The sequence below is a fragment of the Mobula birostris genome, chromosome 5 (assembly GCF_030028105.1).
Source record: "Mobula birostris isolate sMobBir1 chromosome 5, sMobBir1.hap1, whole genome shotgun sequence".
In the NCBI taxonomy this organism is placed as follows: Eukaryota; Metazoa; Chordata; class Chondrichthyes; order Myliobatiformes; family Myliobatidae; genus Mobula; species Mobula birostris.
Window position 1 is genome coordinate 78640711 of NC_092374.1, and position 26786 is coordinate 78667496.

The 26786-nt window shown below is 42.3% G+C and overlaps 1 protein-coding gene across 1 annotated transcript in view; it reads right to left on the bottom strand.

Moving 5' to 3' along the window:
* The window catches only part of tek (TEK tyrosine kinase, endothelial), a 244066-nt gene that overhangs the window by 151493 nt on the left and 65787 nt on the right, over nucleotides 1-26786 (bottom strand). Inside the window, exons 5-7 of the mRNA XM_072258228.1 lie at nucleotides 24628-24759; nucleotides 20696-20833; nucleotides 9955-10065 (exon numbers count right to left, since the gene is read on the bottom strand). Of these exons, the coding sequence (XP_072114329.1) occupies nucleotides 9955-10065; nucleotides 20696-20833; nucleotides 24628-24759 (381 nt within the window). The remainder of the gene's footprint in view (nucleotides 1-9954; nucleotides 10066-20695; nucleotides 20834-24627; nucleotides 24760-26786) is intronic.

Below are 26786 nucleotides of genomic sequence, written 5' to 3' on the forward strand. Positions count from 1 at the left end.
CACAATAATAATTTACCAATGTGCAATTATATACAATACTGTGTAATAATAATGTACGAAATAATGAAACAGAGACTATTGTACTATGATGTGTGTTGGCCTGTCTCACAGAGATGAACTGTTTTGTATGCTTATTGTATTTGGGAGGAAATATTTTCTTAACGATCCTTGTGACAGCGGAGCTGAATGAGCCTGTTGGAAAGGATGCTCTGCTGCGTCATGGAAAGGATGTGCCTGATTGTCCATAAAAGATAACAGTTTGTTGAGTGTCTTCCTCTCTACCACTAATTCAAAAGAGTCTATGTTGTAGTCAAGGACAGATCCAGCCTTTTTGATAAGTCTTTTTGCATCACTAGCACCAATAAAGAGGGAAAAGATGGAATACAGAGGTAAGCTAGCCAATAATACTAAAGAAGATACTAAAAGATTCTTCAAATATATAAAGAGTAAAAGGCAGTAAGGATATTTATCGGACTGCTGGAAAATGATGCTGCAAAGGTAATAACTCACTAAAGGTTAATTATCCAGCTGAGTCAGTGGTGAGGAAGGCAAATGCAATATTAACATTAATTTCTACAGGACTAGAATATAAAAACAAGGATGTAATGTTCAGGCTTTATAAGGCACTGGTGAGGCCCCACGGAGTATTGTTAGTAGTTTTGGGCCATTTTTTGAAGAAAAGATGTGCCAACATTGGAGAGGGTTCAGAGGAGGTTCACAAAAATGATTCCAGGATTAAAAGGCTCATCACATGAAGAGCATTTGATTGTTTTGGGTCTGTACTCACTCGAGTTCACTAAAGTGAGGGAGATGATGCTTCTTGTGGTGGGCGAGTCTAGGACCAGAGGACACTGCCTCAGAATAGAGTCCATTTAGACTGGATATTTTTAGTAATATTTTAGGGGTGAATCTGTGGAATGTGTTGCTACAGGTGGCTGTGGAAGCCAAGTCATTGCATATATTCAAGGCAGAGGTTGATAGATTCTTGTTTAGTCAGGGCATGAAGGAATATGGGGAGAAGGCAGGATATTGGGGCTGAGACAAAAATGGATCAGCCATGATGAAATGGCATAGTAGATTCATAAGACCTTAAGATACAGGAGCAGATTTACACTCTCAGCTCCAATCTCCTGGCTTCCCCCTATATCCCTTCATGCCCCGGCCAATCAAGAATCTATCAACCTCTGCCTTAAATATACATAAAGACTTGGCTTCCACAGCTGTCCGTGGCAATGAACTCCACAAGATTCACCACTCTCTGGCTAAAGAAACTCCTCCTCATCTCTGGTCTAAAAGGATACCTCTCTGTTCTATCAAAGTACATGGCCATACAATACTCGTCATTGTATTCCATCTGCCACTTCCTTGCCCATTCTCCTAATGTGTCTAAGACCTTCTGTAGCCACTCGACTTGCTCAAAACTACCTGCTCCTCCACCTATCTTCATATCGCCTGTAAACTTTGCAACAAAGCCATCAATTCCATCATCCAAATCATCAACACATAACGTAAAAAGAATTGGTCCCAACATAGACCTCTATGTAACACCACCAGTCACCGGCAGCCAATCAGAAAAGGCTCCCTTTATTCTCGCTCTTTGCCTCTTGCCAATCGGCCACTGCTTCATCCATGCTGGAATCTTTCTTGTAATACCATGGGCTTGTATCTTGTTAAGCAGTCTCATGTGTGGCACCTTGTTAAAGGCCTTCTGAAAAGCCAAGTACACAACATCAACCGATTCTCTTCAGTCTATCCTGCTTGTTATTTCTTCAAAGTATTCCAACAGATTTGTCAGGCAAGATTTTCCCTTAAGGAAACTATGCTGACTATGGCCTATTTTATCATGTGCTCCAAACACTTTCCAAACACTGACATCAGAGTAACTGGCCTGTAATTTCCTTTCTTCTGCCTCTCTCCCTTCTTGAAGTGTGGAGTGACATTTGCACTTTTCCAGTCTTTGAAAGATCATTACTAATGCTTCCACAATCTCTTCAGTCACCTCTTTCAGAACCCTGGGGTGTACACCATCTGGTACAAGTGACTTAGCTACATTGAGCAACACACATCAAAGCTGCTGGTGAACGCAGCAGACCAGGCAGCATCTCTAGGAAGAGGTACAGTCGACGTTATATAACTTCCACTAATGCTCCACCTCCCGCTCGTACCCCATCCGTTATTTATTCATATACACATTCTTTCTCTCTCTCTCCTTTTTCTCCCTCTGTCCCTCTGACTATACCCCTTCCCCATCCTCTGGGTTTTTCCCCCTCCCCCTTTTCCTTCTCCCTGGACTTCCTGTCCTATAATCCTCTCATATCCCTTTTGCCAATCACCTGTCCAGCTCTTGGCTCCATCCCTCCCCCTCCTGTCTTCTCCTATCATTTTGGATCTCCCCCTCCCCCTCCCACTTTCAAATCTCTTACTAGCTCTTCCTTCAGTTAGTCCTGACAAAGGGCCTCGACCCGAAACGTCGACTGTACCTCTTCCTAGAGATGCTGCCTGGCCTGCTGCGTTCACCAGCAACTTTGATGGGTGTTGCTTGAATTTCCAGCATCTGCAGAATTCCTCGTGTTAGCTACATTGAGATCTTTCACTTTCCCAAGACCTTTCTCCCTAGTAATGGCAACTTCACACACTTCTGCATCCTGACACTCTTGAACTTCCACCATTCTTCTAGTGTCTTCATAGTGAAGACTGATGCAAAATACTTATTCAGTTAATGCACTATTTCCTTGTCCCCCATTACAACTTCGTTGTATTGTTTTCCAGCGGTCCAATATCCACTCTCGCCTCCCTTTTACATGTTATGTATCTGTAGGAACTTTTGTTATCCTCTTTAATATTATTGACTAGCTCACTTTTGTATTCTATCTTAACCTTCTTAATGACTTTTTAGTTCCCTCTGTTTGTTTTTAAAAGCTTCCCAATTCTCTAACTTCCCACTATTTTTTGCTCTATTATATGCCCTTTCTTTGGCTTTTATATTGGCTTTGATTTCTCTTGTTAGGCACAGTTGTACCATCTTGCCTTTAGAATATTTCTTCATCCTTAGGCTGTATATATCTTGTTTCTTCCAAATTGCTTCCAGAAATTCCAGCCATTGCTGCTCTGCCATCATCCCTGCCAGTATCCTTTTCCAATCAATCTTGGCCAATTCCTCTCTCCACAGTAATATAGATACATCTAACTTTAGCTTCTCCTTCTCAAGTTTCAGGGGTAATTGTCCCCTCAAGGTTCTTTTACCTTAAGTTCTCTATTCAATTCCAGTTTGTTGTACAACACCGAATTCAGAATAACTGATCCCCTTGCCAGGGTCTTTTTACCCTTGCAGTTCCTTAGCTCTATCCACAATGATTCAACACCTTCTGACCTTATGTCACCTCTTTCTAATGATTTGATTTCAATTTACCAACAGATTCAATGAGTCAGATGGCTTAATTCTGCTCCTATATCTTATGGTCTTATTGTGGAGGCATTAGTAGTGATCGTTCAAGAATCATTAGATTCTGAAATGGTTCCTGAGGATTGCAAAATTGCAGATGTTACGCAACTCTTTATGAAGGGAGGAGGCAAGGGAAAGGAAATTATGGTCAGTTAGCCTGATTTCAATGGTTAGCAAGATGTTGGAGTCTATTAATAAGGATGAGGTTCAAGGGTACTTGGAGGCACATGATAAAATAGGCCAAAGTCAGAAAGATTTTCTTAAGGGGAAATCTTGCCTGAGAAGTCTGTTGAAATTTGTTGAGGAAATAACAGGCAGGATAGAAAATGGAGAGTCAGTAGACGTTGTTTACTTGGTTTCTCAGTAGCTTTTTGACAAGGCATATGTGGCTGCTTAACAAGAGTCCATGGTACTACTGGAAACATATTAGCATCGATAGAGGATTGTCTGACTGGCAGGAGGCAATGAGTGGGAATAAAGAGGACGTTTTTTGGTTGGGACATTTTCTGGCTCTCAATGTCTAGTTGCGTTCTGCATGTTTCAGTGTTGGGACCACTTCTTTTCAGTGAGTTCGATGATGAATTGGTGGCTTTGTGGCCACATTTGGAGACGAAATGAAGATAAATGGAGAGAAAGATCGTGTTGAGGAATCAGGAAACCTGTAGAAAGGCTTGGACAGATTAGGAAAATGGGCAAAGGACTGGCAGATGAAATACAATGTTGGGAAGTGTACTCTTGGCTAGAAAGAACTGTAGACTATGAATCAGCGAATGAGAGAGAGAGAGAGAGCGCGCACAAAGGCTGTTCTGTATTTTCTCAATTGATAACAGAAGGAAGTTTGAATTAATCCCGTGCTTCAGATGAAAAAGTGATCAAGTGTAATATTTTACTCTGAAGTGGATTTGCTGTTGTCTTTTATGAGACTGTGCCTTTAACAGGTTGTACGAAGATGTTAATATGCTCGGGCTCCCACCCAGCGGTATTTTTCCCTTCCTTGGTTCCTTGAAAAATATGTGAAAGTTTTTCATGGTGAGAATAGGTACTTTCAATAACAAGACTGCTTTCTTTTACAGATCATTAAATACTTCTGACATATTGATTTTGAGTTTAGATTCCTTGGAAAATAGCTTTGAAGCAATCATATTTTGTCAGGTAAATTGCAAATGGACATTCAATTTAAATATTGGACTGGTCCAAACAGCATTTCACCATTAATTCCCTCACCATTTAAAGCACAAATTTATCTAGCTACTGCTGGATATTTGAATGGAAATGTCTTGGTCAGTCAGCATTGGTACTGTATGGTTGAGATATAGCTGTAAAGAGCATTATAGTTTCTTCTTTCCTTGCAGATGACCTTCATTGTATTGGAGAACTGCATGGGTGTCGGGATGTGATAGCAAATGATCCCAAAAGACCATTTGCATCAAAATAATAAGGGGGGAGTTGGAAGGAGATTAGAGAGCAATACCTGAGAACACAGGCACAAACAAAGGAAAGCATCTTTTCTTGCAGATGGTTCCTCACCTGTACAGGATGTTAAGAGGAGAGCCAACTGAAGGATATATGTGAGGGTAGAAGAACACAGTCATAAAAGTGAAAGCTCACATCAAGTATCCCAGAGAGAATAATAATCAGTTTTTAGGTCCAATTACTGAGCAGCCCTGAGGTAATGATGGCCACGGTAAGATTACAGTTCTGTAGGATTACACTCATGAATAGTGAGTGGGGCAATGATTCACACAAGAGGTACATCAATCGGGGTGATTGCACAAAGCATTTTTAGAAGGTTACTACAATCATTATAAACTGTCCACAAGAGGGCACCTACATGGAGAGAGTAGAATGGCGAAGGCAAGGACATGGCTACAAACTTCTGACAGGGCCCATGCCCCTTCAAAGTTTTCAAAACTATTAGGAAAATCACTAGCCCACAACCTCAAGAAAATTAATCTACACCAGAGCCCAAATGTAGTGAAGCCCAGTGTAGTACAAAGGGGACAAGATTAGTGTTAGAAATACCAGGGGAATTTGTCACTTTGGTACCATGACACTAACACTTGCAGGTAATTTTTAATCTAGCTGAAATAATGGTGCTTGCTTAGAACGAGGCAGTTATTTACTCATCCTCTTGGGAGACAACTAAGCTGAAGTGAGTTTAAACCAGAGGGAAAAAGGATTATTGGAATTAGTGGGAGCAGGTCATGGATCAGGAGTAGCCATGGTCAACACCCTGGATAAAGCAGAATTAGAAATCCAGGTACAGTCACTCCAGCAGAAACTGCAAAAAGTACTGGAGAAAATTGTTCAGGTCAAAGACAGACTAATCAAGTGGGTTGAGATCCATTCCAAGTAGCTCTGGATGCACTTACATTTCAGAAGTCCCTTCAAGATACAACAAATCTGACTACTGACTGCATAGACCTCACGTCTAAGGAAACACATAAAACTGAGATCTGTGCTACATATGCTAACTGGTTGCTTGCCATGATTGGTACAAATTTATTAAACTTGATGCACATCAAGTACCAAATTGGGTATCAGACAAGCAACTAAAAGAATGGGTTGGGATAAGGTACCCTTGTGACATATTGGAAGTCTCATCCTGACCAATGGACTATTGGGTATCTGTGATGATGGTAAAGGAAGGGCTTTATGTTGGTGCAGTTTTCTACATTGCCTGACATGGAAATAATTTAACCTGCCCTTTGAAAAGAGTTCACAATCTGGGCAAATATCATGAGAAGACTTGCATATCCTTAAGTAACCTGCCAACACATGCTGTTGTTATGAATTGTGCCAGGAAAGGCATAGGTTTATCAAAATGCCATCAAGGCATTGCCTGGAAGGAATGACAAGGCAGAAACTTATGAATTATGGTTTCAGCACTTATGAGAATTGTTCGTTGTCTATTTTGCCTGTGAATATTGGTCTTTCGTGCATTATGCATTGGCGGGACCGACATATTATATAGCAACAAGAGCCAATATTATACATTGGGATGGAAACAATGCGCTTTGGTAAGTCACTATATTGCCATTGGGAGCATGACTTTAGATTTGAATATTGGAGGATAAACTTTATCTCAGCCAGCAGTAAATGTGGTAATGAAGGAGAACCTCACAATCTAATGAACTGATAGGGATCGATATTTGAAAGACTATGTTGTTACCAAGTTGCCACTGATTCCTCACTTGACTGCAGACTGGACATGAGATGTGGAAGAAGCAAAAGACGTAATCCATCAATGGACTAAACATACAAAAGTAATTAAAACACATGCTAATAAAGCAAATGAAATATTTAGTGACTCAGATTCTTGGGATAAGTTTTGGAATAGGGGAACAAATGTTGAATTACATCCACGGGCAGGACCAATGTCACATGCTGCTGTAATATTAATTTTATGTATGCTGATAATTGTATTTTTAATGTGTATCACCATAGAACGTGGAAGGCTGAAGTTATGTAAAAGGTAGAGGATGATGGTTTCATAAAACAGAGAAAATGATTGCTGGTATAAAGATTGAATAAATTCAGTAAGCAAATGTTACCTTTATTTTTAAATAATGTAAGTGTATCCATGGCTGGGGATTCATGGCAATCCTATGAGTAGTCAATGGAATGAGAAGAGGATAATAATCCTAAAATAAATATCTTTGGATCAAGAGGAGGGAGATATTGGCCAGAAAGGACTACAGTCTACATGCCAATTAATTTGAATGAATCTAGGACATTGGAAGTAGACAGACCAGTTGTCTATGGTCTTGCCATAAGGTTGAAGGAATGGAGGCTGCCATTTTGTGAAGCCGCTCTGCATCCTCCATTTTGTGAACTGCTTTTGCTCAGTGGAATCATTGTTTTAAAGTAGACATGATGATGCTCTAGGAAATCTGCTAGACTAGAGATCATTTCCAAATAAGAAGTTATTTGTGAGGTGTTCTTTGGTGTGATATAACATGCACATTTGTGAATTGTGAAATCAGAGATGCAAAGGGACATGGGAGTCCTTGTGGTAGGTTCCCTAAAGGTTATCTTGAAGGTTTAGTCTGTGTGAGGAAGGCAAATATAATGTTAGCATTCATTTTAAGAGGGCTAGAAGGATATAAATGTAAGGATGTAATTCTGAGCCTTTATAAGACATTGGTCAGACTACACATAATATTTTGAGCAGTTTTGGGCCCCTTATCTAAGAAAAGATGTGCCTGCATTGGAGAGGGTCCAGAGGAGGTTCATGAGATTGATTCTGGGAATGAAAGGTTTAATATATAAGGAGTGTTTGGTGGGCCTGCTGGAGTTTAGAAGAATGAGATGGGGGTGGGAGATCTCATTAAATATATTCAAACATTAAATTAGGCTCTCGGGTGCAATGGATAGCATGTTGGACTTTTACTGATGTGTGATGAAGTAAATCAAAGGCTGTGGGTTTGAGTCTGTGTCTTTATGAAAGGCCTATATAGAGTGGATGTGGAGAGCATGTTTCCTGTAATGGGAGAGTCTAGGACCAGAGGACACCAGCTTCAGATTAGAACAGAGTTAAGGAGGAAAGTCTTTTGACAAAGAGTGTTGACTGCCACCGATGGCTGTGGAGTTATCAGATATAATTTAAGTTATTGGATATAATTAAAGCAGAGGTTGGTAGGTTCTTAATTAGTCAGGGCATCAGAAGTTACATGGAAAAGGTGGAAAATGAGATTGAGAAGGATAATAAATCAGCCATGATTGACTCAATAGGCTGAATGGTCTAATTCTGCTCCTTTGTCTTATGGTCTAAGTCTGAAATGCTTCAATTTGGAAAGTGGAATTTGAAGGGAGATTACAGTGTTAATAGCTGTGTGGAGGAACAGAGGGGTGTCTAATGTTGTGCCTTTATTAAAGAAGGGATTGTTACTGAAGAGGATTCTGAGAGATGGGATCTACCTGCATTTGGAAATGCAAAGACTAATTAGAGGTAGCATAGCCTGGTGCATTGGAAATTGTGTTTCGTGAACCTGAATCAGTCTTCTGAAGAGATGACCAAGAGAATTGGTAAGGGTGTGTACTGGACATTGTCTATATGGCCATTAATGAGGTCTCTGATAAGGATGCAATTGGTAAGCTCATACTTTAGATTAAATTACATAGAATCCAGGGTGCGCTAGCCAAATGGATGTATAGTTAACTTGCTGATAGGAGTCAAAAGGTTGTTTTTCAAATTGGAGGTCAGTAACCACTGGTGTGCCACAGAATTCACTGTTGGGTGCACTGTTGCTTACTATCAATATTAATGATCTGGATGAGAATGTAATTGGTGTAGTCAGTAAGTTTGCAGATAACATCATAATTATTGGTAAAATGGACAGTGAAAATTGCTGCTTGAGATTACAACAGGGTCTAATACAACTAGAAAAGTGGGCCATGGGTTGGCAGATGGAACTTAACTTGGTCAAGTGCCCCCTGTTGCATTCTAGGCAGGTCTTGCACCATAAGTGGCAGACCGTTGGAGAGTGCTGGAGAACACAGGACAGACCTAAGGATTCAAGTACACAGTTCCCTGAAAGTGGTGACACAGGTAGATGAGGTGGTGAAGAAATACTTGTCACAGATGCCTGCATTGGCCATCAGCACTGAGTACCTTCTATTACAACCGTACCAGGTGTTGCTGAAGCCACACTTGTTGTATTGTGTGTAGTTCTGTTCATCCAGCTAAAGGACGTTATTAACCTGAAAAGGCTGCAAACAAAAAAACCTCCAGGATGTTGCCGGGATTGGAGGGCTTGAATTACTGTATAAGGAGAGTCTGGACAGGTTGGTGCTATTTTCTGGAGCGTGGGAGACCTTATATATAAGATAAGTGAGTAAGGTATACAAAATGGTCACAGTGTTTTTCCCAGGATTTTTTAGATTAAAGTCTGTCACGAGCCTTGTGGCCCATCAGGTCGGTGCTTATGCCAGTTTCCATGGCATGAAGTGACTGAGAGTACGAGAGTCCCCCCTGGATAGGACACCAGTCTATTGTGAGGTCAACCCCCAGCATTTTTGCTGGTACCCATTCTTAGCTGTGTAGACTAGAGCATTGTGTGGTTAAGTGCCTTGCTCAAGGACACACACGCTGCCTTGGCCGAGGCTTGAAACCATGACCTTCAGATTGCTAGTCCAACACCTTAACCACTTGGCCACGTGCCACACTTTTTCCCAGGATAGGGGCATCTAAAACTAGAAGGCAAAGATTTAAGGCGAGAGGGAACAGATTGCAAGGAGCTCTGAGGGGAAGCTTTTTCAGAAAGTGATGGAATTGTGGAATAAACTGACAGAGGAACTGATAGAGTTGAGCCCTATTACTTGTATGTAAAAGTCATTTTGATGGTTATGTGGATAGAAAAGGTTTACGGGAATATAGACCGAACATGGGGAATGTATGTTGCTCAGTTAACAACTTGGGCAACATAGTCAAGTTAGGCCAAAAGGTCTGTTTCCATCCATCCTGTATCCAACTTTATGACTCAATGACTTGAGACACTATTGAGACGTACCTCTGTTGTCGCAGTGCAGGCATAGGCATCCTTGGAAACGATTACACACTTGTCCATTGACGCACTCACACTTGAGCTGACAGTTCGCCCCATAATATCCAGAGTCACAAGCTGCAAACAAAATCACACATCAGAAAAACATTCATTTTCATATTTTCTCATGACAGAAAGAACTTATCAATCTTTTTTCCCACTTAGAGCAGCCCCATTCCCTCATATTTCTCTATAACTTAATCCATCTCATCTGCCCATCAACATTCACCCAACTATTTTACACCCCATCTGACCAAAGAATAATATACCGTGGACGATTAACTTAATAATAAATATCTGGAATGTGAGAAGAAACTGAGGCACCTACATGGTCACCAGAAGAACATACAAACTGACCGTAAAGCAGGGGCTAGATCAAACTGGATCACTACAGGGATGAGGCAGCAGCACTAAATGCCACATCACTGCGCTATCCATAACGAATTGCATTAAACATCAAACATAGAACAGTACCATATGGGAACAGGCCCTTCAGCCCATGATTTTGTGCTGAACTAATTAGGCTAATGATGGCTAATTAAACTAATCATTTTGCCTGTACTCGACCTACATCCCTCCACTCTCTGCATATTCACATGACTGTTTCGGATTGTAAATGTTTCTATCATATATATCTCCTCCACCGCCTCTGGCAATGTAATCCAGGCACCCGCCACTCTCTGTGTAAGAACCTTGTGCATCTCCTTTGAATTTACCCCACTTGCTTCAAACATATGCTCTCTAGTATTAGACATTTCAACCCTGGGAAGAAGATACCAGCTGTCTGCTCATTCCACGCCTCTGATTTCTTTCTTAAGAAACGCAAGAGAAGGCAGAAATCAGGAGAGCTAAAGGAAGGTATGAAGTTGCTCTAGCAGACAAGGTGAAGAAGAATCCTAAGGGATTCTACAGGTATGTTAAAAGCAAAAGGATTGCAAGGGACAAAACTGGTCCTCTGGAAGATCAGAATGGTAATCCATGTGTGGAGCCAAAAGAGATGGGAGAGATCTTAAATCATTTTTTTGCATCTGTACTTACTCAGGAGATGGACACAGAGTCTACAGCAGTGAGGCAAAGCAGTATTAACTTCATGGACCCTGTACAGATTACAGAGAAGGAGGTGTTTACTGTCCTGAGGCAAATCAAGGTGGATAAATCCCCAAGTAAATGGATAGACATGGACTGATAAAGGATAGTCAGGTTGGCTTTGTGCATGGTAGATAAGTCTAACCAATCTTATAGAGTTTTTGAGTAAGTTACCAGGAAACCGGATAAAGGCAAGGCAGTGGATGTTGCCTACATAGACTTTAGTGAGGCATTTGACAAGGTCCTGCAGGGAGGTTGGTCAAGAGGATTCAATTGCTTGGCATTCAGGGTGAAATGTAAATTAGATTAGACATTGGCCTTGTGGGAGAAACCAGAGTGATAGTAGATTGTTGTCTCTCTGACAGGAGGCCTGTGACTAGTGGAGTGCCACAGGGATTGGAACTGGGTCCGTTGCTGTTTCTCATTTGATTCAATGATCTGGATGATAATGTGGTTAATGGATCAACAAATTTGAACATAGATTCCACTCAACCCCATACACCTGCCTTCTCGCCATATCCTATTATGCCCTGGCTGATCAGGAAATGATCAACTTCTGCCTCAAATATACCCATGGATCTGGCCTCCACCGCAGTCTGTGGCAGAACATTCCACTGATTCACTACTCACTGGCTAAGCAAATTCCTCCTTACCTCTGTTCTAAAGGGTTGCCCCTCAATTCTGTGGCTGTGCCTTCTAGTTCTGGGTACCGCCACCATAGAAAACACTGTCCACATTCATCATGTCTAGTCCTTTCGACATTTGGAAGGTTTCAACGAGATCCCCACACATCCTTCCAAATTCCAATGAGTTCAGGCCCAAAGCTGCCAAATCCTCTTCATATGTTAATCCCTTCATTCCCGGAATCATCCTCATGAACCTCCTCCGGAAACTCTCCAATGATAACACACCCTTTCTGAGATATGGAACCCAAAACTGTTGGCAATACTCCAAATGCAGCTTGAATAGGGTCTCATAAAGCCTCAGCATTATATCCTTGCTTTTATATTATATTCCTCTGGAAATAAATGGCAACATTGCATTTGCCTTCTTTACCACAGACTCAACCTGTAAATTAAACTTCTGGGAGTCTTGCAATAGGACTCTTAAGTCCCTCTGCACCTCTGATGTTTGAACCTTCTTCCCATTTAGATAATAGTCCTCACTATTATTCCTTTACCAAATTGCATTATCAAACATTTCCCAACACTGCATTCCATCTGCCACTTTTTTGCCCGTTCTTCCAATTTGTCTAAGTCCTGCTACATTCATATTGCTTCCTCAGCACTACCTACCCCTCCACCTATCTTTGCATTATCCGTAAACTTTGCCACAAAGCCATCAATTCCAAATATATATATACATACACGTACACATACACATATATATCTCCTCTCTTTGGTTTTTACGTTGGCGTTGACTCCTTTTGTTGGCCACAGTTATGTTGTCTTGCCTTTAGAATACTCCTTCTTCTTTGGGATGCATATATATCCTATACCTTCTGTATTGCTTCCAGAAATTCCAGCCATTGCTGCTCTGCTATCATCCTTCCCAGTGTTCTTTTCCAAACAATTCTGGCCAACTCCTCTCTCATTCCTTTGTAATTCCCTCTACTCCACTGTAATACTGATATACCTGACTTTAGCTTCTCCTTCTCAAATTTCAGGGTGAATTTGATCATATTATGATCACTTTCCCCTCAGGGTTCTTCTACCTTCAGCTCTGTAATCAATTCTGGTTCATTACACAACGCCCAATCCGGAATAGCTGATCCTCTAGTGGGCTCAACCACGAGCTGCTCTTAAAAAGTCATCTCGTAGGCACTCAACAAACTACCCCTCTTAGAGTGCAGCACCAACCTGATTTATCCAATCTACCTGCATATTGAACCCCCGCCCCCCTGCAATGACTATTGTAACATTGCTCTTTTGGCACACATTTTCCCCCATTGTAATTTGTAGACCACATGCTTCTACTGTTTGGGGGTTATATATATACATCTTCCAGCAGGGTCTTTTTACACTTGCAGTTCCTTAGTTCTATCTGCAATGACTCAACACCTTCCGACCTCTTTCTAATGATTTGATTTCATTTTTAACAGAGCAACGCCACCCACTCTGCCTTCTTGCCTGTCCTTTCATATGCTTCCTTTACCTTCTTGACCAAATTCACAATCTCTCATTATCCAATGTTCCCTACCCTTCCCATCCTTGTCCTTCTTACTTGCACATGCCTGCCCTGTACTCTGTGTAGTTTGTTTTTAAACATGCTCCGCATAAGACATAGGAGTAGAATTAAGGATAATAGACCATCGAGTCTGCTCCAGCGTTTTATCATGGCTGATTCATTTCCCTCTCAACCCCATTTTCCTGCCTTCTACCCATAGTCTTTCATGCCCTGACTGATCAAGAACATATCAAACTTTGCCTTAAGTGCAGCCAGTGATCTCACCTCCACAGCTGCCTGTGGCAATGAATACCTCAGACTCACCACCTTCTTACTAAAGGAATTCCTCCTCATCTCAGTTCTAAATGGATGTCAATCTGTTTTGAGGCTTTGCCCCATGGTCCTAGAATCCCCTGTCAAAGGAAACATCCTCTTCACATCCACTCTATCTAGACTTTTCAAAATTTAATAGTTTTCAGTAAGATTCCTCATCATAATTCTAAATTCCAGTGAATACAGGCCGAGACCCCTCAATTACATCTTTACTTTTATATTCTAGTCCTCTGGAGAAGAATGCTAACATTGCATTCACCTTCCTCACCACTGATTCAACGTGCTAAGTAACAATTAGGGATTCCTGCATGAAGACTCCCAAATCTCTGTGACCTTGGATTTTTTGAATTTTCTCGCTGTTTGGAAAATAGTCTACCCTTTTTATTCCTCTACCAAAGTGTATGACCATGCACTTCCCAACACTATATTCAATCTGCCAGCCCTTGCCCATTCTCCTCATCTGTCTAAGTCCTTCCTGAGAAGAAGATGGCGGCGCGCTGCATGTGCGCAGCCCTCCGGTGAAAAATGATATCGTATCTGTTAAATAGGGGCCCTGGAAAATTCTGATTTGATGGAGAATGGACGTGAAAGCACAGAGGAACATGTGGAGAAATTTCTGAAACGCCCGTTCGCTGCTGTCGTTACTGTGTGGTTGTGAATCTTTCGGAGGGTAGGCCTCAAAATTCCCGGCCTTGCCTGCTTTTGGCGACCGAGAAGGAGGTCGAATCATTCGGACAGAGATGGTACTCAGTACTCTGTGTCGAAGAGCTGATCAGAGTTCGAAGTTTTCGGATGACTCAGAGTTGGACTGTGGTCGGCATGGCAGGGAGAGTTTTTCTTCCTTCTCCCGTCTGCGTGAGATGTGGGACATTTGAGAAACTTTGAACTTTACTGTGCTCACGGATTTCTTCATCAAGTTATTGTATTGTTACACTGTTTGTAGCTATATGTTATAATTATGTGGTTTTGTCAGTTTTTTCAGTCTTGGTTTGTCCTGTGTTTTGTGATATCACACTGGAGGAAATAATGTATCATTTCTTAATGCATGCATTACTAAATGACAATAAAAGAGGACTACGTGTCTTCATAATCATCATCATCATCAGTCTCCCTGCTTCCTCAACATCACCCAACCCTACACCTATCTTTGTATCACCCACAAACTTAGCCACAAAGCCATCAATTTCATCATCTAAATCATTGACATACAACATAATAAGAATCAATGCCAACACAGACTGCTGTGGAACACCACTAGTCACTGGCAGCCAATCCTTTATTCCCACTCTTTGCCTCTTGCTAATTAGCCTATGCTCTATCCATGCTAGAATTTTTACGGTAATACCATGGGCTCTTATCTTCTTTAGCAGCCTTGTGTGTGGCACCTTGTCAAAGGCCTTCTGAAAATCCAAGTACATAACCTCCACTTATCCTGCTTGTTACCTCTTCAAAGAATTCCCACAGATTTGTCATGGAAGATTTTCCCTTAAGGAAACAATGCTGACTTCGGCATATTTTGTCATATACCTCCAAGTACGCTGAAATCGCAGACTTAGCAATTGACCCTACATCTTCACAACCACTGAGGACAGAGTAACTGGCCTATTACTTCCTTTCTTCTGTCTCCCTCCTTTCTTGAAGAGTGGAGTGACATTTGCAATTTTTCATTCTTCTGGAACCATGCCAGAATCTATGGATTCTTGAAAGATTATTACTAATCCCTCCACAATCTCTTCAGCTACCTCTTTTAGAACTCTGGTTTGTAGTCCATCAGGTCCAGGTGACTTATCTACCTTCAGACCTTTCAGTTTCACAAGCATCATCTCCCTGGTAATAGCAACTGCACTCACTTCTGCCTCCTGACACTCTCGAACATCTGGCATACCACTAGTGTCTTCTACTGTGAACTGCGATACAAAATATTTATTCAGTTCATCCACCATTTCCTTGTCCCCCATTACTATCTCTCCAGTGTCATTTTCCAGCACTCCAATACCTAGCAGAATTATCTGCAGCTTAATGTGAAAAAGACTAAGGAGCTGGTGGTAGACCTGAAGAGAGCTAAGGTACCGGTGACCCCTGTTTCCATCCAGCGGGTCAGTGTGGACATGGTGGAGGATTACAAATACCTGGGAATACGAATTGACAATAAACTGGACTGGTCAAAGAACACTGAGGCTGTCTTCAAGAGGGGTCAGAGCCATCTCTATTTCCTGAGGAGACTGAGGTCCTTTAACATCTGCCGGATGATGCTGAGGATGTTCTACGAGTCTGTGGTGGCCAGTGCTATCATGTTTGCTGTTGTGTGCTGGGGTAGCAGGCTGAGGGTAGCAGACACCAACAGAATCAATAAACTCATCCGTAAGGCCAGTGATGTTGTGGGGATGAAACTGGACTCTCTCACGGTGGTGTCTGAAAAGAGGATGCTGTCTAAGTTGCATGCCATCTCGGACAATGTCTCCCATCCACTACATAATGTACTGGGTGGGCACAGGAGTACATTCAGCCAGAGACTCATTCCACCGAGATGCAACACAGAGCATCATAGGAGATCATTCCTGCCTGTGGCCATCAAACTTACAACTCCTCCCTTGGAGGGTCAGACACCCTGAGCCAATAGGCTGGTCCTGGACTTATTTCATAATTTACTGGCATAATTTACATATTACTATTTAACTATTTATGGTTCTATTACTATTTATTATTTATGGTGCAACTGTAACGAAAACCAATTTCCCCCAGGATCAATAAAGTATGACTATGACTATGAATATTCTTGTCTCTCTCTTACTCTTTATATATCTTTAAAATACTTCCGGTATCATTTTTGATATTATTGGCTAACTTACCTTCATATTTCATCTGTTCCCCTCTTATGGTTTTGTTTAGTTGCCTTCTGTTGGTTTTTTAAAAATTTCCATTTTCTAACTTCCCACTAATTTTTGCTATGTTATACACCCTCTCTTTTGCTTTTTTGCTCTCTTTGACTTCCCTTGTCAGCTATGGTTGTATCATCCAGCCTTTAGAACACTACTTCTTTGGGATGTATCTACCCTGTACCTTCCAAATTGCTCCCAGAAACTCTAGCCACTGCTGCTCTGCCATTATCCCTGCTAGTATCCCCTTCCAATCAACTTTGGCCAGATCCTCTCTCATGCCTCTGCAATTCCCTTTACTCCACTGTAGTACTGATACATCTGAACTTAGCTTCTCCTCCTCAAATTGCAGGGTGAACTTTATCGTTTCATGATCACTGTTTCCTGAGGGAACTTTACCTTAAGCTCTCTAATCATTTCTGGTTCATTACACAACACCAAATCTAGAATTGCTAATCCCCTTGTGGGCTCTAGCATAAGCTGCTCCAAAAAGCCATCTCGGAAGCATTCCACAAATTCTCTCTCTTGGGATGCAGCATCAACTTTAGTTTACCAATCTATCGACATATTGAAATCCCCCATAACGAATGTAACATTGATTTTTTGACATGCTTTTTGTGTCTCTTGCTGTAATTTGTAAACCATATCCTAGCTACTGTACAGAGGCCTGTAAATAACTCCCAACAGGGCCTTCTTACTCTTGCAGTTTCTTAACTCTACGCTCAGGGAGTCAACATCTTCTGATCCTATGTCACTTCTTTTCTAAAGATTTGATTTCATTTTTTTCCAGCAGAGCCACTCCTCATTCCCTGAAACCTGCCTATCCTTTTATTAGTTTCTACATCGTTGGATATTAAGCTCTCAATTACAACCATCTTTCACCTATAGCTTTGGGATACCCACAATGTCATACCTGCCAATCTCTAACTGGGCTACAAACTCAGCCACTTTATTTCATATAGTGCGTGCATCGAAATATAATGCCTCCAGTCCTGTATTTGTCACCCTTTTTCAATTTTGTTCCCCTCTTACACTGTAACTCATCCCACTGACTGCAATTTTTCCCTCCCATCAGTCTGTCATTCCTGACAGTCTCACTATGCACTAGTCCTGCCTGTAAACCAACATCCCTATCCTCTGCCCAATCACTCTAGTTCTCATCCCCATTCCAAATTAGTTCAAACACTCCCTAAAAGCTCCAGAAAACCAGCCTGCAAGGATACTTGTCCCCTTCGGGTTCATTCCTTTTGTGCACGCCTTACTTTCCCCAAAAGAGAGTCCTTTTACCCAGAAATCTTAATCCTTGCCCTCTGCTCCAGTTCCTCAGCCACACATTTATCTGCAAATGCTCCTGTTTTTACCCTCACTGCTGTGTGGCACAGGCAACAATCCCGAAATTACTATCCTGGAGGTCCTGTTTTCAGCTTTCTACCCAGCTCTGTAAGTACTCTCTTTGTTACTTCCTCTCTTTTCTTTCCTATGTCATTGGCACCAATATGTACCAAGATGTCTCACTGCTCACCCTTCCCCTTTAGAATGCCGTGGACGTGATCCAGGATGGCGCTAAACCTGAGAGGCAACATACTGTCTGGGTCTCTCTATCAGGTCTCTATTCCTCCAGCAATGGAATCTCATTTCACCACTGCATTCCTCCTCTGAGCCACAGCACCAGACTCAGTGCCAGAGGCCCGGTCGCTGTGGCCTCCCTCCGCTAGGTCATTCGCCCACCCCACCCCCACCTAACACTATACTTGTTATTGAAGGGAATGGCCACAGGGGGACTCTTTACCAGCTGCCTACTTCCCTCCCCTCTCCTGATAGTCACTCATTTACTGGCCACCTGCAACCTAGGAGTAACTATCTCCCTGTAGCTCCTGCCTATCATCTCCTCAGTTTCCATTATGAGCCAAAAGTCATCGAGTTGCAGCCCTAGTTCTTTAACATGCTCTCTGAGGAGTTGCAGCTCGGTGCAGGTGTGGTTATCTGGGAGGCTGGAGATCTCCCAGGATTTCCACATCCCACATACAGAACAAAATACAACCTCTGGAGCCATTCTTACTGCCCAAGCTATACACTACCAGATGAAGAATGAGCAAGAAAAAGCTTACCAGATACTTACATTGCTCAAGCCTGTTATTAACCAAACTTGTTGAGCCAAAGCCAAAAGTCTTTCCGCTCTAACAATGGCTGCTCCACGAGCTCTTGCTTATTTTTATTTAACCTTGTTAATGAAGCTCAAAACTCTGATTGGACATTGTCCAAACTCCAAAGAAACAGCTGCAAGGGGCTGATTTTCAAAGCTCCAACCACTACCTGGCTGAAATCACCTCCGAGCTCCAACTGGCCTCTGTTCAAGGTCCCACACATCAGATATGGCTGGCCAACAACAGCCAGTTTTGTAATAAACTCTTATTCTGCAAAATAATCTGCCAGTCGGAGTTCAGAAGCGTAAAGGAAAGGTGACTTCACCCAGGTCGTGGAGGAAGCTTTAAAATTCAGTGCTCCACCCAGTTCTGCAATTAACTCTCCCATGCTCCTTCTCAATACTTTCATAATTTGCCCTCCTCCAATTTAACACTTTCCTGCAAGGTCTGTGCTGCATTTAAATAACCCCACGCATGGGACTCCACTGAATAAGCTTTACTCCTTTTTAGGTAAAAGAAAAATAATTAATATTGAGCATGATTGACTTGTAGCATATTTCAGAATATAGTTTGCATATAGCGAGTGTAAAATTCAAAGCTTCATTGGGCACTGATTGAGGGCTGAAGGATGTTGAATAGTTGAGTGGGTTAAAACAAAGGTCCCCAACCTTTTTCGCACTGCGAACTGGTTTAATATTGGCAATATTCTTGTGGACTGGCTGACCGGGGGTGGGAGGGGGCTGTAGGGTTGCCAACGGACAAGAGTAGCAGTCAAATACGTTGCGTTTACCCCGAGAAAGACTACAATGACCATGAAGCCTTGTGCGGGTACCAGTGTGCATGCGTGACCTGCCTATGCCTGTATCTGCCGATTTTGCCCCTGCAAAGCGTTTTGGGCGATTCTGCTCGGCTGGGGTGGTGGGGGGGGGGGGGGAGCAGGGAACGGGGGGCAGTTGTTAATCACGACCGGAATATAGGTGAGAAGTGGCCAATACACCCAATTTCGTTTGTAAGAGGGTTTATCTAACGAATTTAATATTAAACACACAGCGCATATTTTCGTCGCATGAATATAGTGATAAATCAATTATCAATGGAGGACAGGGGAGCTTGAAGTAAGTGTTGAACGAGCTTCCAGTAGAAGTGGTAGAGGCAGGTTTGACATTACCATTTAAAGAAAAATTGGATCGGTATATGGACAGGAAAGGAATGGAGGGTTATGGGCTGAGTGCAGGTCAGTGGGACTAGGTGAGAGTAGCGTTCAGCACGGACTAGAAGGGCCGAGATGGCCTGTTTCAGTGCTGTAATTGTTATATGGTTATATAAGTGAATAGCATCATAACATTTTAAGTAACGTTTGGATATTAAACACACAGCACATATTTTCCCTGTATGAACATATAAAATCATCGCAACACACCAATATCGCTGAATCAGTGGGAGCCCTGGGCTTGTTTCCCTGCAACAAGACGGCGCCATCGAGGGGTGATGGGAGACAGTGATACTTGAAGGGGACTCCTTATGTCCAGTCTATTCCGCAATTTAGTTTTCGTTGCATTCATTGCAGAAAACTCTGCTTCGCAGAAAAATGTTGGAAATGGAAGCAATGTTTTCAGTGCTTTCGTGGCTATCTCAGGATATTCAGCCTTGACTTTGATCCAGAATGCCGGCAGAGATGTTATGTCAAACATACTTTTCAGCCCGCCGTCATTTGCAAGCTCAAGGAGTTGATCTCCTTCCCGCGCTGACATGGATGACACGCGGGTAATGACCTCGCATGCGTAATGGCTCAACAGTGGCCGTGACAGGGAATGAGGAAGGGTTTCCTCGCGGCCCGGCAGGGAATGAGGAAAGGTGCAGCTGACTCATATCGCCAAATTATATCGTTTCCTCACGGCCCGGTAGCAAATGCTTTGTGGCCCGGTGGTTGGGGACCGCTGGGTTAAAAGGATAGAAAGACTGTTTTGCAGAATAAGCTGGGTTAAACAGGGTCAAAAGTGAGAAAAGTTAAAGTTTAATAAGGAATAGAAGTTAGAAGAGAATTGTTAGAGAATGCATTTGTTCCATTGGTTTAGCAGAGTTTTTCCCGGCCTTTATAATTACCTTTATCACATTGAAGTCCTTTCCATCCAGTTGCACAGGAGCAGCCATATGGATCTGGCAGGCAAAAAATGGATGACCTGCAGCTTCCTCCTTTACATGTGCCCAAGCAGTTCTGCCCATATGTATTCTCTGCACATGCTGGAAATCAGAGATGTTTTCATGAATTAAAGTCACAGCGTGACATTCACAGGGGGAGAAGAACTGATCGATGCATGCTAGCTCTTTGTTGGAAAAGTACACCCTAAGATTTCTGCTCTGTTCCCTCCTTGTCCCAATGTATTGTTCTCAATGTCAATTACTACCCCATCTCCCTACACTTCCCACATAAACGAGTTCGAGGCTGTGACAAGTTTCACCTCATTCTCACAGAGTCACAGAGTTGTACAACATGGAAAAAGGCATTTTGGCCCATACCTGTTCCCACCCATCAAGCTAAACAAATTTCCTAGTACTTGGCCCATATCCCTCTGGAACAGAATAGAATAGAACTTTATTGTCATTGCTCATGACAATGAGATTGCAGTGCTACTACAGACTGTGAAAAAACAGATGTTTACAATGCATGTGGTAGGACTTAATTTTTTAATCCCTTATTTACATGTATCAAGTGATTTCATAGTCAATAACACTCAAAGACTATTGGCAAGCCGGGGTTATTCAGCTGCACAACGGCCCTCAGGAAGAAGCTGTTTTTTAGCCTTACTGTCTTGGCTAAGACGTTTCTGTATCTTCTACCAGATGGCAGGAAATTGAACAGACAATGTCTGGCATGGGGTGGGTCTGTGATGATATTACGAGTGTGCCGTAAGCATCGAGAGTTTTAGATTGTCACCAGGTCCAATAGCTGAGTCCCAGTGATGTGCTGAGCTGCCCTCATTGCCCGTTGGAGTGCTTTGTGATCTGTCTTGCTGCAGTTGGAGTACCACACTGTCATTCAATATGCCAGGAAGCTCTCTATTGCACATTGATAAAAGTTGGCCAGTAATTTTCGGGGCAGATTAGCTCTGCCTAAGCACCTCAGGTTGTATAGTCGCTGTTGTGCCTTCTCTACTATTGGGGTTGTGCTGATGATCCTAGAAAGCTCGTTGGTGATGTTCATCCCCAAAAACTTGAAACAGGAGACCTTGTCCACTACCTCACCATTTATGAATAGTGGGGCTTGTTCAGGACCTCTTGCCTTCCTGAAGTCAATTATCATTTCTTTTGTCTTCTTGCTGTTGAGTGACAGGTCCTGGTTCCTGCACCAACTGGACAGTTTCAGCACATCCTCTCTATATGCAGATTCGTTATTATTTGTGGTTTGGCTAATCATAGTTGTGTCGTCTGCACATCTGATGATTGAGTTTGTAGCATGAGCAGGAGTGCAGTCTAGGTGAAGAGAGAGTGGAGAAGTGGGTTCGGTACACAATCCCGCGGGGCACTGGTGTTCAGGGTTGGGGAAGGGGTCGATGTGCACTTACCTAGTTTCACCTCTACCCTCTTGTCATCCTTATACTTGTTCACATAATTCTCAAGTGTATCTAATGTACCTGTCTCAACTTCCTCTGGCAGCCTGTTGTATATGTCAACCATCTGCTGTGTCAAAATATTGCCCCCCAGGTTCTAAATAAACTTTTCACCTCCAACTTTTTATCTGTGTCCTGTGGTTTTCAATTCCACAAACCCGGAAAAAAGACAGCTCACTCTATCTACGTCCTCATAATTTTGTACAATTCTATGAGATCACCTTCAGCTTCCTACACTCCATGAAGGAAAAGCCCAAGCTGTCTAAACTTTCCCTATAACTCAGTTCCTTGAGCCCTGGCAACATCCTTGTAAATTTCCACCGTACTCTTTCCAGTGTAATCACATCCTTCCTGCAACAAGGTGAACAAAACTGAACTCAATTCTCTAAACGTGGCCTCACCAATCTCTTGTACAGTAAGACACGGTAGCAGAATTAGGGAATTCGGACCATCAAGTCTGCTTTGCCATGCCTTCATGCCTGATCTATTATCCCTCTCAACCCCGTTCACCTGCCTTCTCCCTGTAACCTTTGACACTCTTATTAATCAATATCCTATCAACGTCATTAAATATATTCACTGATTCATCACCCTCTGGTGGCTAAAGAAATTCCTCATCATCTCTGTCCTGAAGTAATGCCCTTCTATTCTGAGACTGTGCACTCAGTCCGTAGACTACCCAACTATAGGAAACATCTGCAGCACATCCACTCTATCCAGCCCTTTCAATATTTGATAGGTTTCAATGAGATTCCCTTCCCCTCATTCTTCTAAATTTCAGTGAGTACAGGCCCAAGGGCTTCTCATACATTAACCCTTCCATTCACAGGATCATTCTTGTGAACCTAATCTGGTCCCTCTCCAGTGCCAGAACATCCTTTTTAGATAAGGGGGCAAAAACTGTTCACAATACACCAAGTGCTGTCTGACTAACGTCTTACTAAGCCTCAGCATTTACATTCTGTCTTTTATATTGTAGTTCTCTCAAAACATGTCCTCTCAACTTCTCTGTTGAGTGCCCTAACCGATAAAGTTTAGACTCATTGATAATGAAAAACCAGTAATATATTTCCATGTCAGGAGATTGTGTGAATTGGAGTGAGGCTCATGGAAGTGCCCATGCCTACACTTTGGGTTTGGAGAAAAAATGTCAATGAAAAGACTCTGATAAAGCCAAGCATTTGCATCCACTGGAATGGTCTCACTTCAGTTTACTTTCTGACAACTTGTTACATAGTAGAACTTGGCCAAGTTTGACATATGGGGAAGAAATAATAAGGACGGCCAAATCAATGAACTGACATTTCCAGCACAAACAGCAGCAGCACAATGAAGATCATGATCTCCTCCCACGTAACTAAATATCAAGTGAATATGTTCTAATGAAATCTTTTCTTGCTAGTTGGGAAAAAAAAGCTAAGCATAACCTAAATAAAATAATTTAATGTAAAATCACAGAAACATGTCTTAAAGCGGGTTACTTCAGTCATTTTCAGAAAATAACTGAGTCTTGAATTGGCAGCAGGATTGCCAGATGAGTTAATGCTTTCGTTTGCTTGTAGTTGCAGATCTAATCAGGAACTTTTGGTTACATAAGAGCACAGGCAGCAATCCAGAGATTACTACTCTGGAGATCCTGCTTTTCAGTTTTCTACCTAGCTCCCTAAAATCTCTCTTCAGGACTTCCTCACCTTTCCTATCTATGTCATTAGTGCCAATATGTACCAAGACTTCCAGCTTCTCACCCTCCCCCTTTAGAATGCCATGGACCCGATCCAAGACAACCTGACCCTAGAGCTGGAAGGCAACATACCATCCAGGTATCTCTATCGCGTGCACAGAATCTTGTCTTTGCTCCTCTAAATATGGAATCTCCTATCACTACTGCAGTCCACTTCAACTCCCTTCTCTTCTGAGCCACAGTGCCAGGCTCAGTGGCAGAGACCCAGACGCTATTGCTCCCCCCTTGGTAGGTCATCCCCTTAACAATATCCAAAAGGGCATACTTATTATTGAGGGGAACACCACAGAGGTGGGGTGGGGAATGCCACTGGGGTGGGTGTGGGGGTGTGGGGAGGAGGAGGAAAAACAACATTGACCAAGCCTGATGATTCAAAGCCAAAGCCTCCCAATTCCAACAGTGGCTCAGTCACACAATGGCTGCTCTGCTTGCCCCTACATTATTTTTATTCACCTTTGCTAATGAATTCCATCGGCTGCAGTTCAAACTCTGGAAACTGCCACAAAGCACTGCTTTTTTAACCTTCAATCCTGAACCTGTGTGAAGCCGCCTCTTCCTCTCATAGCCCTGTTCACTCATTGGATGTTCAAACTCTGTAAATTAAAATTTCACATCCTTGCCTTGTGACAACAGCTTTACAAATAGAAAACAGTTTTAGACAATTACCCCACTGGAACATTGCTTACCTGTTTCACATTGTTTGCCCATGAAACCTGGTGGGCAGATGCAGTGCCCCATCTCATCATGGCAAACTCCTCCATTCAGACACACTGGACAATTCTTCATACAGTCAGCTCCCCACTTCCCACTTTGACACTCTGTAATAGCAATATTACAGCATTAGTGGTGGATTCAATAGGACTTCCCCCCTCCCCTACATATTGAGTACAGGCCCAGAGACATCAAATGCTCCTTATATGTTAGCTCTTCATTCCTAGGATCATTCTTGTGAATCTCCTCTGGACCCTCTCCAGGCTAGCACATCTTTCTTTAAAATCAAGGCCTAAAATTGCTCAGAATATTTCAAATGTAGCCTGACCAACACCTTATAAAACCTCAGCATTACGTTCTTGCTTTACCATGCTGGTCCTCTTGAAATGAATGCTAATGTTATATTTGTCTCCTTTACTACTGACTCAGCCTGAAAGCTAACCTCGAGGAAATCCTGAACTCAGATTTTCAAGTCCATTTGCAACACTAATTTCTGCATTTTTCCCCATTTAGAGCATGGTCTGCACATTTATTATTCCTCCCAAAATGCACAACCCCATACTTCCCCATGCTGTATCACATCAGAAAATGTGTCCACTCTCCCAACCTGTTTGAAGTAGATCCCCTGGCTCCATGCCTCTACCCGTCCTTCTGAATTTCTTGGTATCATTTGCAATTCTGGCCACAAAACCATCATTCCCTTCATCCTGATCATTAGTGAAAAGTAATAGTCCCAACGCTACCCCTGTGCAACGTCACTATTCGCTAGTGGCCATCCTGCAAAGGATCCCTTTATGTCCACTCTCTGACTTCTGCCTGTCAGCTGATCTTCTACCTATGCTCATACCTTGTCTCTACTACTAATGGCTCTTATCTTGATCAGCATCCTCATTTGCGGCACCTCGTCTCAGGCTTCTGAAAATCCAAGAAAATAACATCAACTGGCTCTCCTTTGACTAAACTGCTTGTTAACTCCTCAAGGAATTCTAAGATTTGTCAGGCAAGATCCCCTCTTAATGAAACCTTGCTGACTTCATGCTATTGAATTATATACATAATTCTAGGTAGTCCAAAAGTTCATCAATAATGATAGACTCTAAAATCATACCAACCACTGACATTAAACTAACCAGCCTATAATTTCCTATCATTTGCCCCCCTCCCAACTTAAGCAGTGGTGTCACGTTTATGATTTTCCATTGCTCTGGGTCCCTTCCTGACTCAGGCTTCCTGATGAATTCTACCTCATTACACAACACAAATCTAGATTTGCTTGTATCCCAGGTAAACTCTACCACAAGCTGCTCTAAAAAATTATCCCATAGACATCTCACAAATTCCTTTCTTGTGGTTCACTACCAACCTGATATTTCCAGTCTGCCTGCACATTGAAGTTCCTCTGTGATCACTGTAATATTGCCTTTCCCACATTCCTTTTCTATCTCCTGATGTATTTTGTACCCCACATCCTGATGACCATTTATCAGGGTCTTTTACCTTTGCGGGTCCTCAACTCTACATCTCCTGATTGTAGAAGGATAGTTGCTATTGATTTAATTTTTTTTTTATCAACAGAGCTTGCCCAGTGCCTCTGCATACCCACCTTTTCCAAAGGATATGGATCTTTGGGTGTATAACTCCTAGCTCTGATCCCCTTTCAGATGTGTCTCTGTGGTGTTCACCACATCGTACCTACCCAATTTGATCTGCGTTATCCTACCCCCTCCCTAGTTATTGTCTTGCTCTCGATGTATATATGGAATGTGTTGGGATTCTCTTTAATCCTACTTGACAAGGTCTTCTCATGGCCCCTCCTGGCTTTCCTAATTCCCTTTGGAGTTCTTTTCTGACTTCTTTATAATCCTCAGGAGCTCTGTTTGATTCTAGCTTCCTAAGCTTTACATATTTTTCCTTTTTCTTGACTAAATGCATTACCTCCCTTTACATCCTTGCCATTTCTTACCTTGCCATCCTTGTCCTTCCTTCCGACCAGACCATACCTGCCCTATACTCTGTACAGTTGAACATTAAATACCTTCCACACATTGGGTATGGAGTTGCCCAAAAGAGCATCTGTTCCCAATTAACTCTCCCTATTTCCTGCCTAACGCTCTTGTAATTTGCCCTTCCCCAT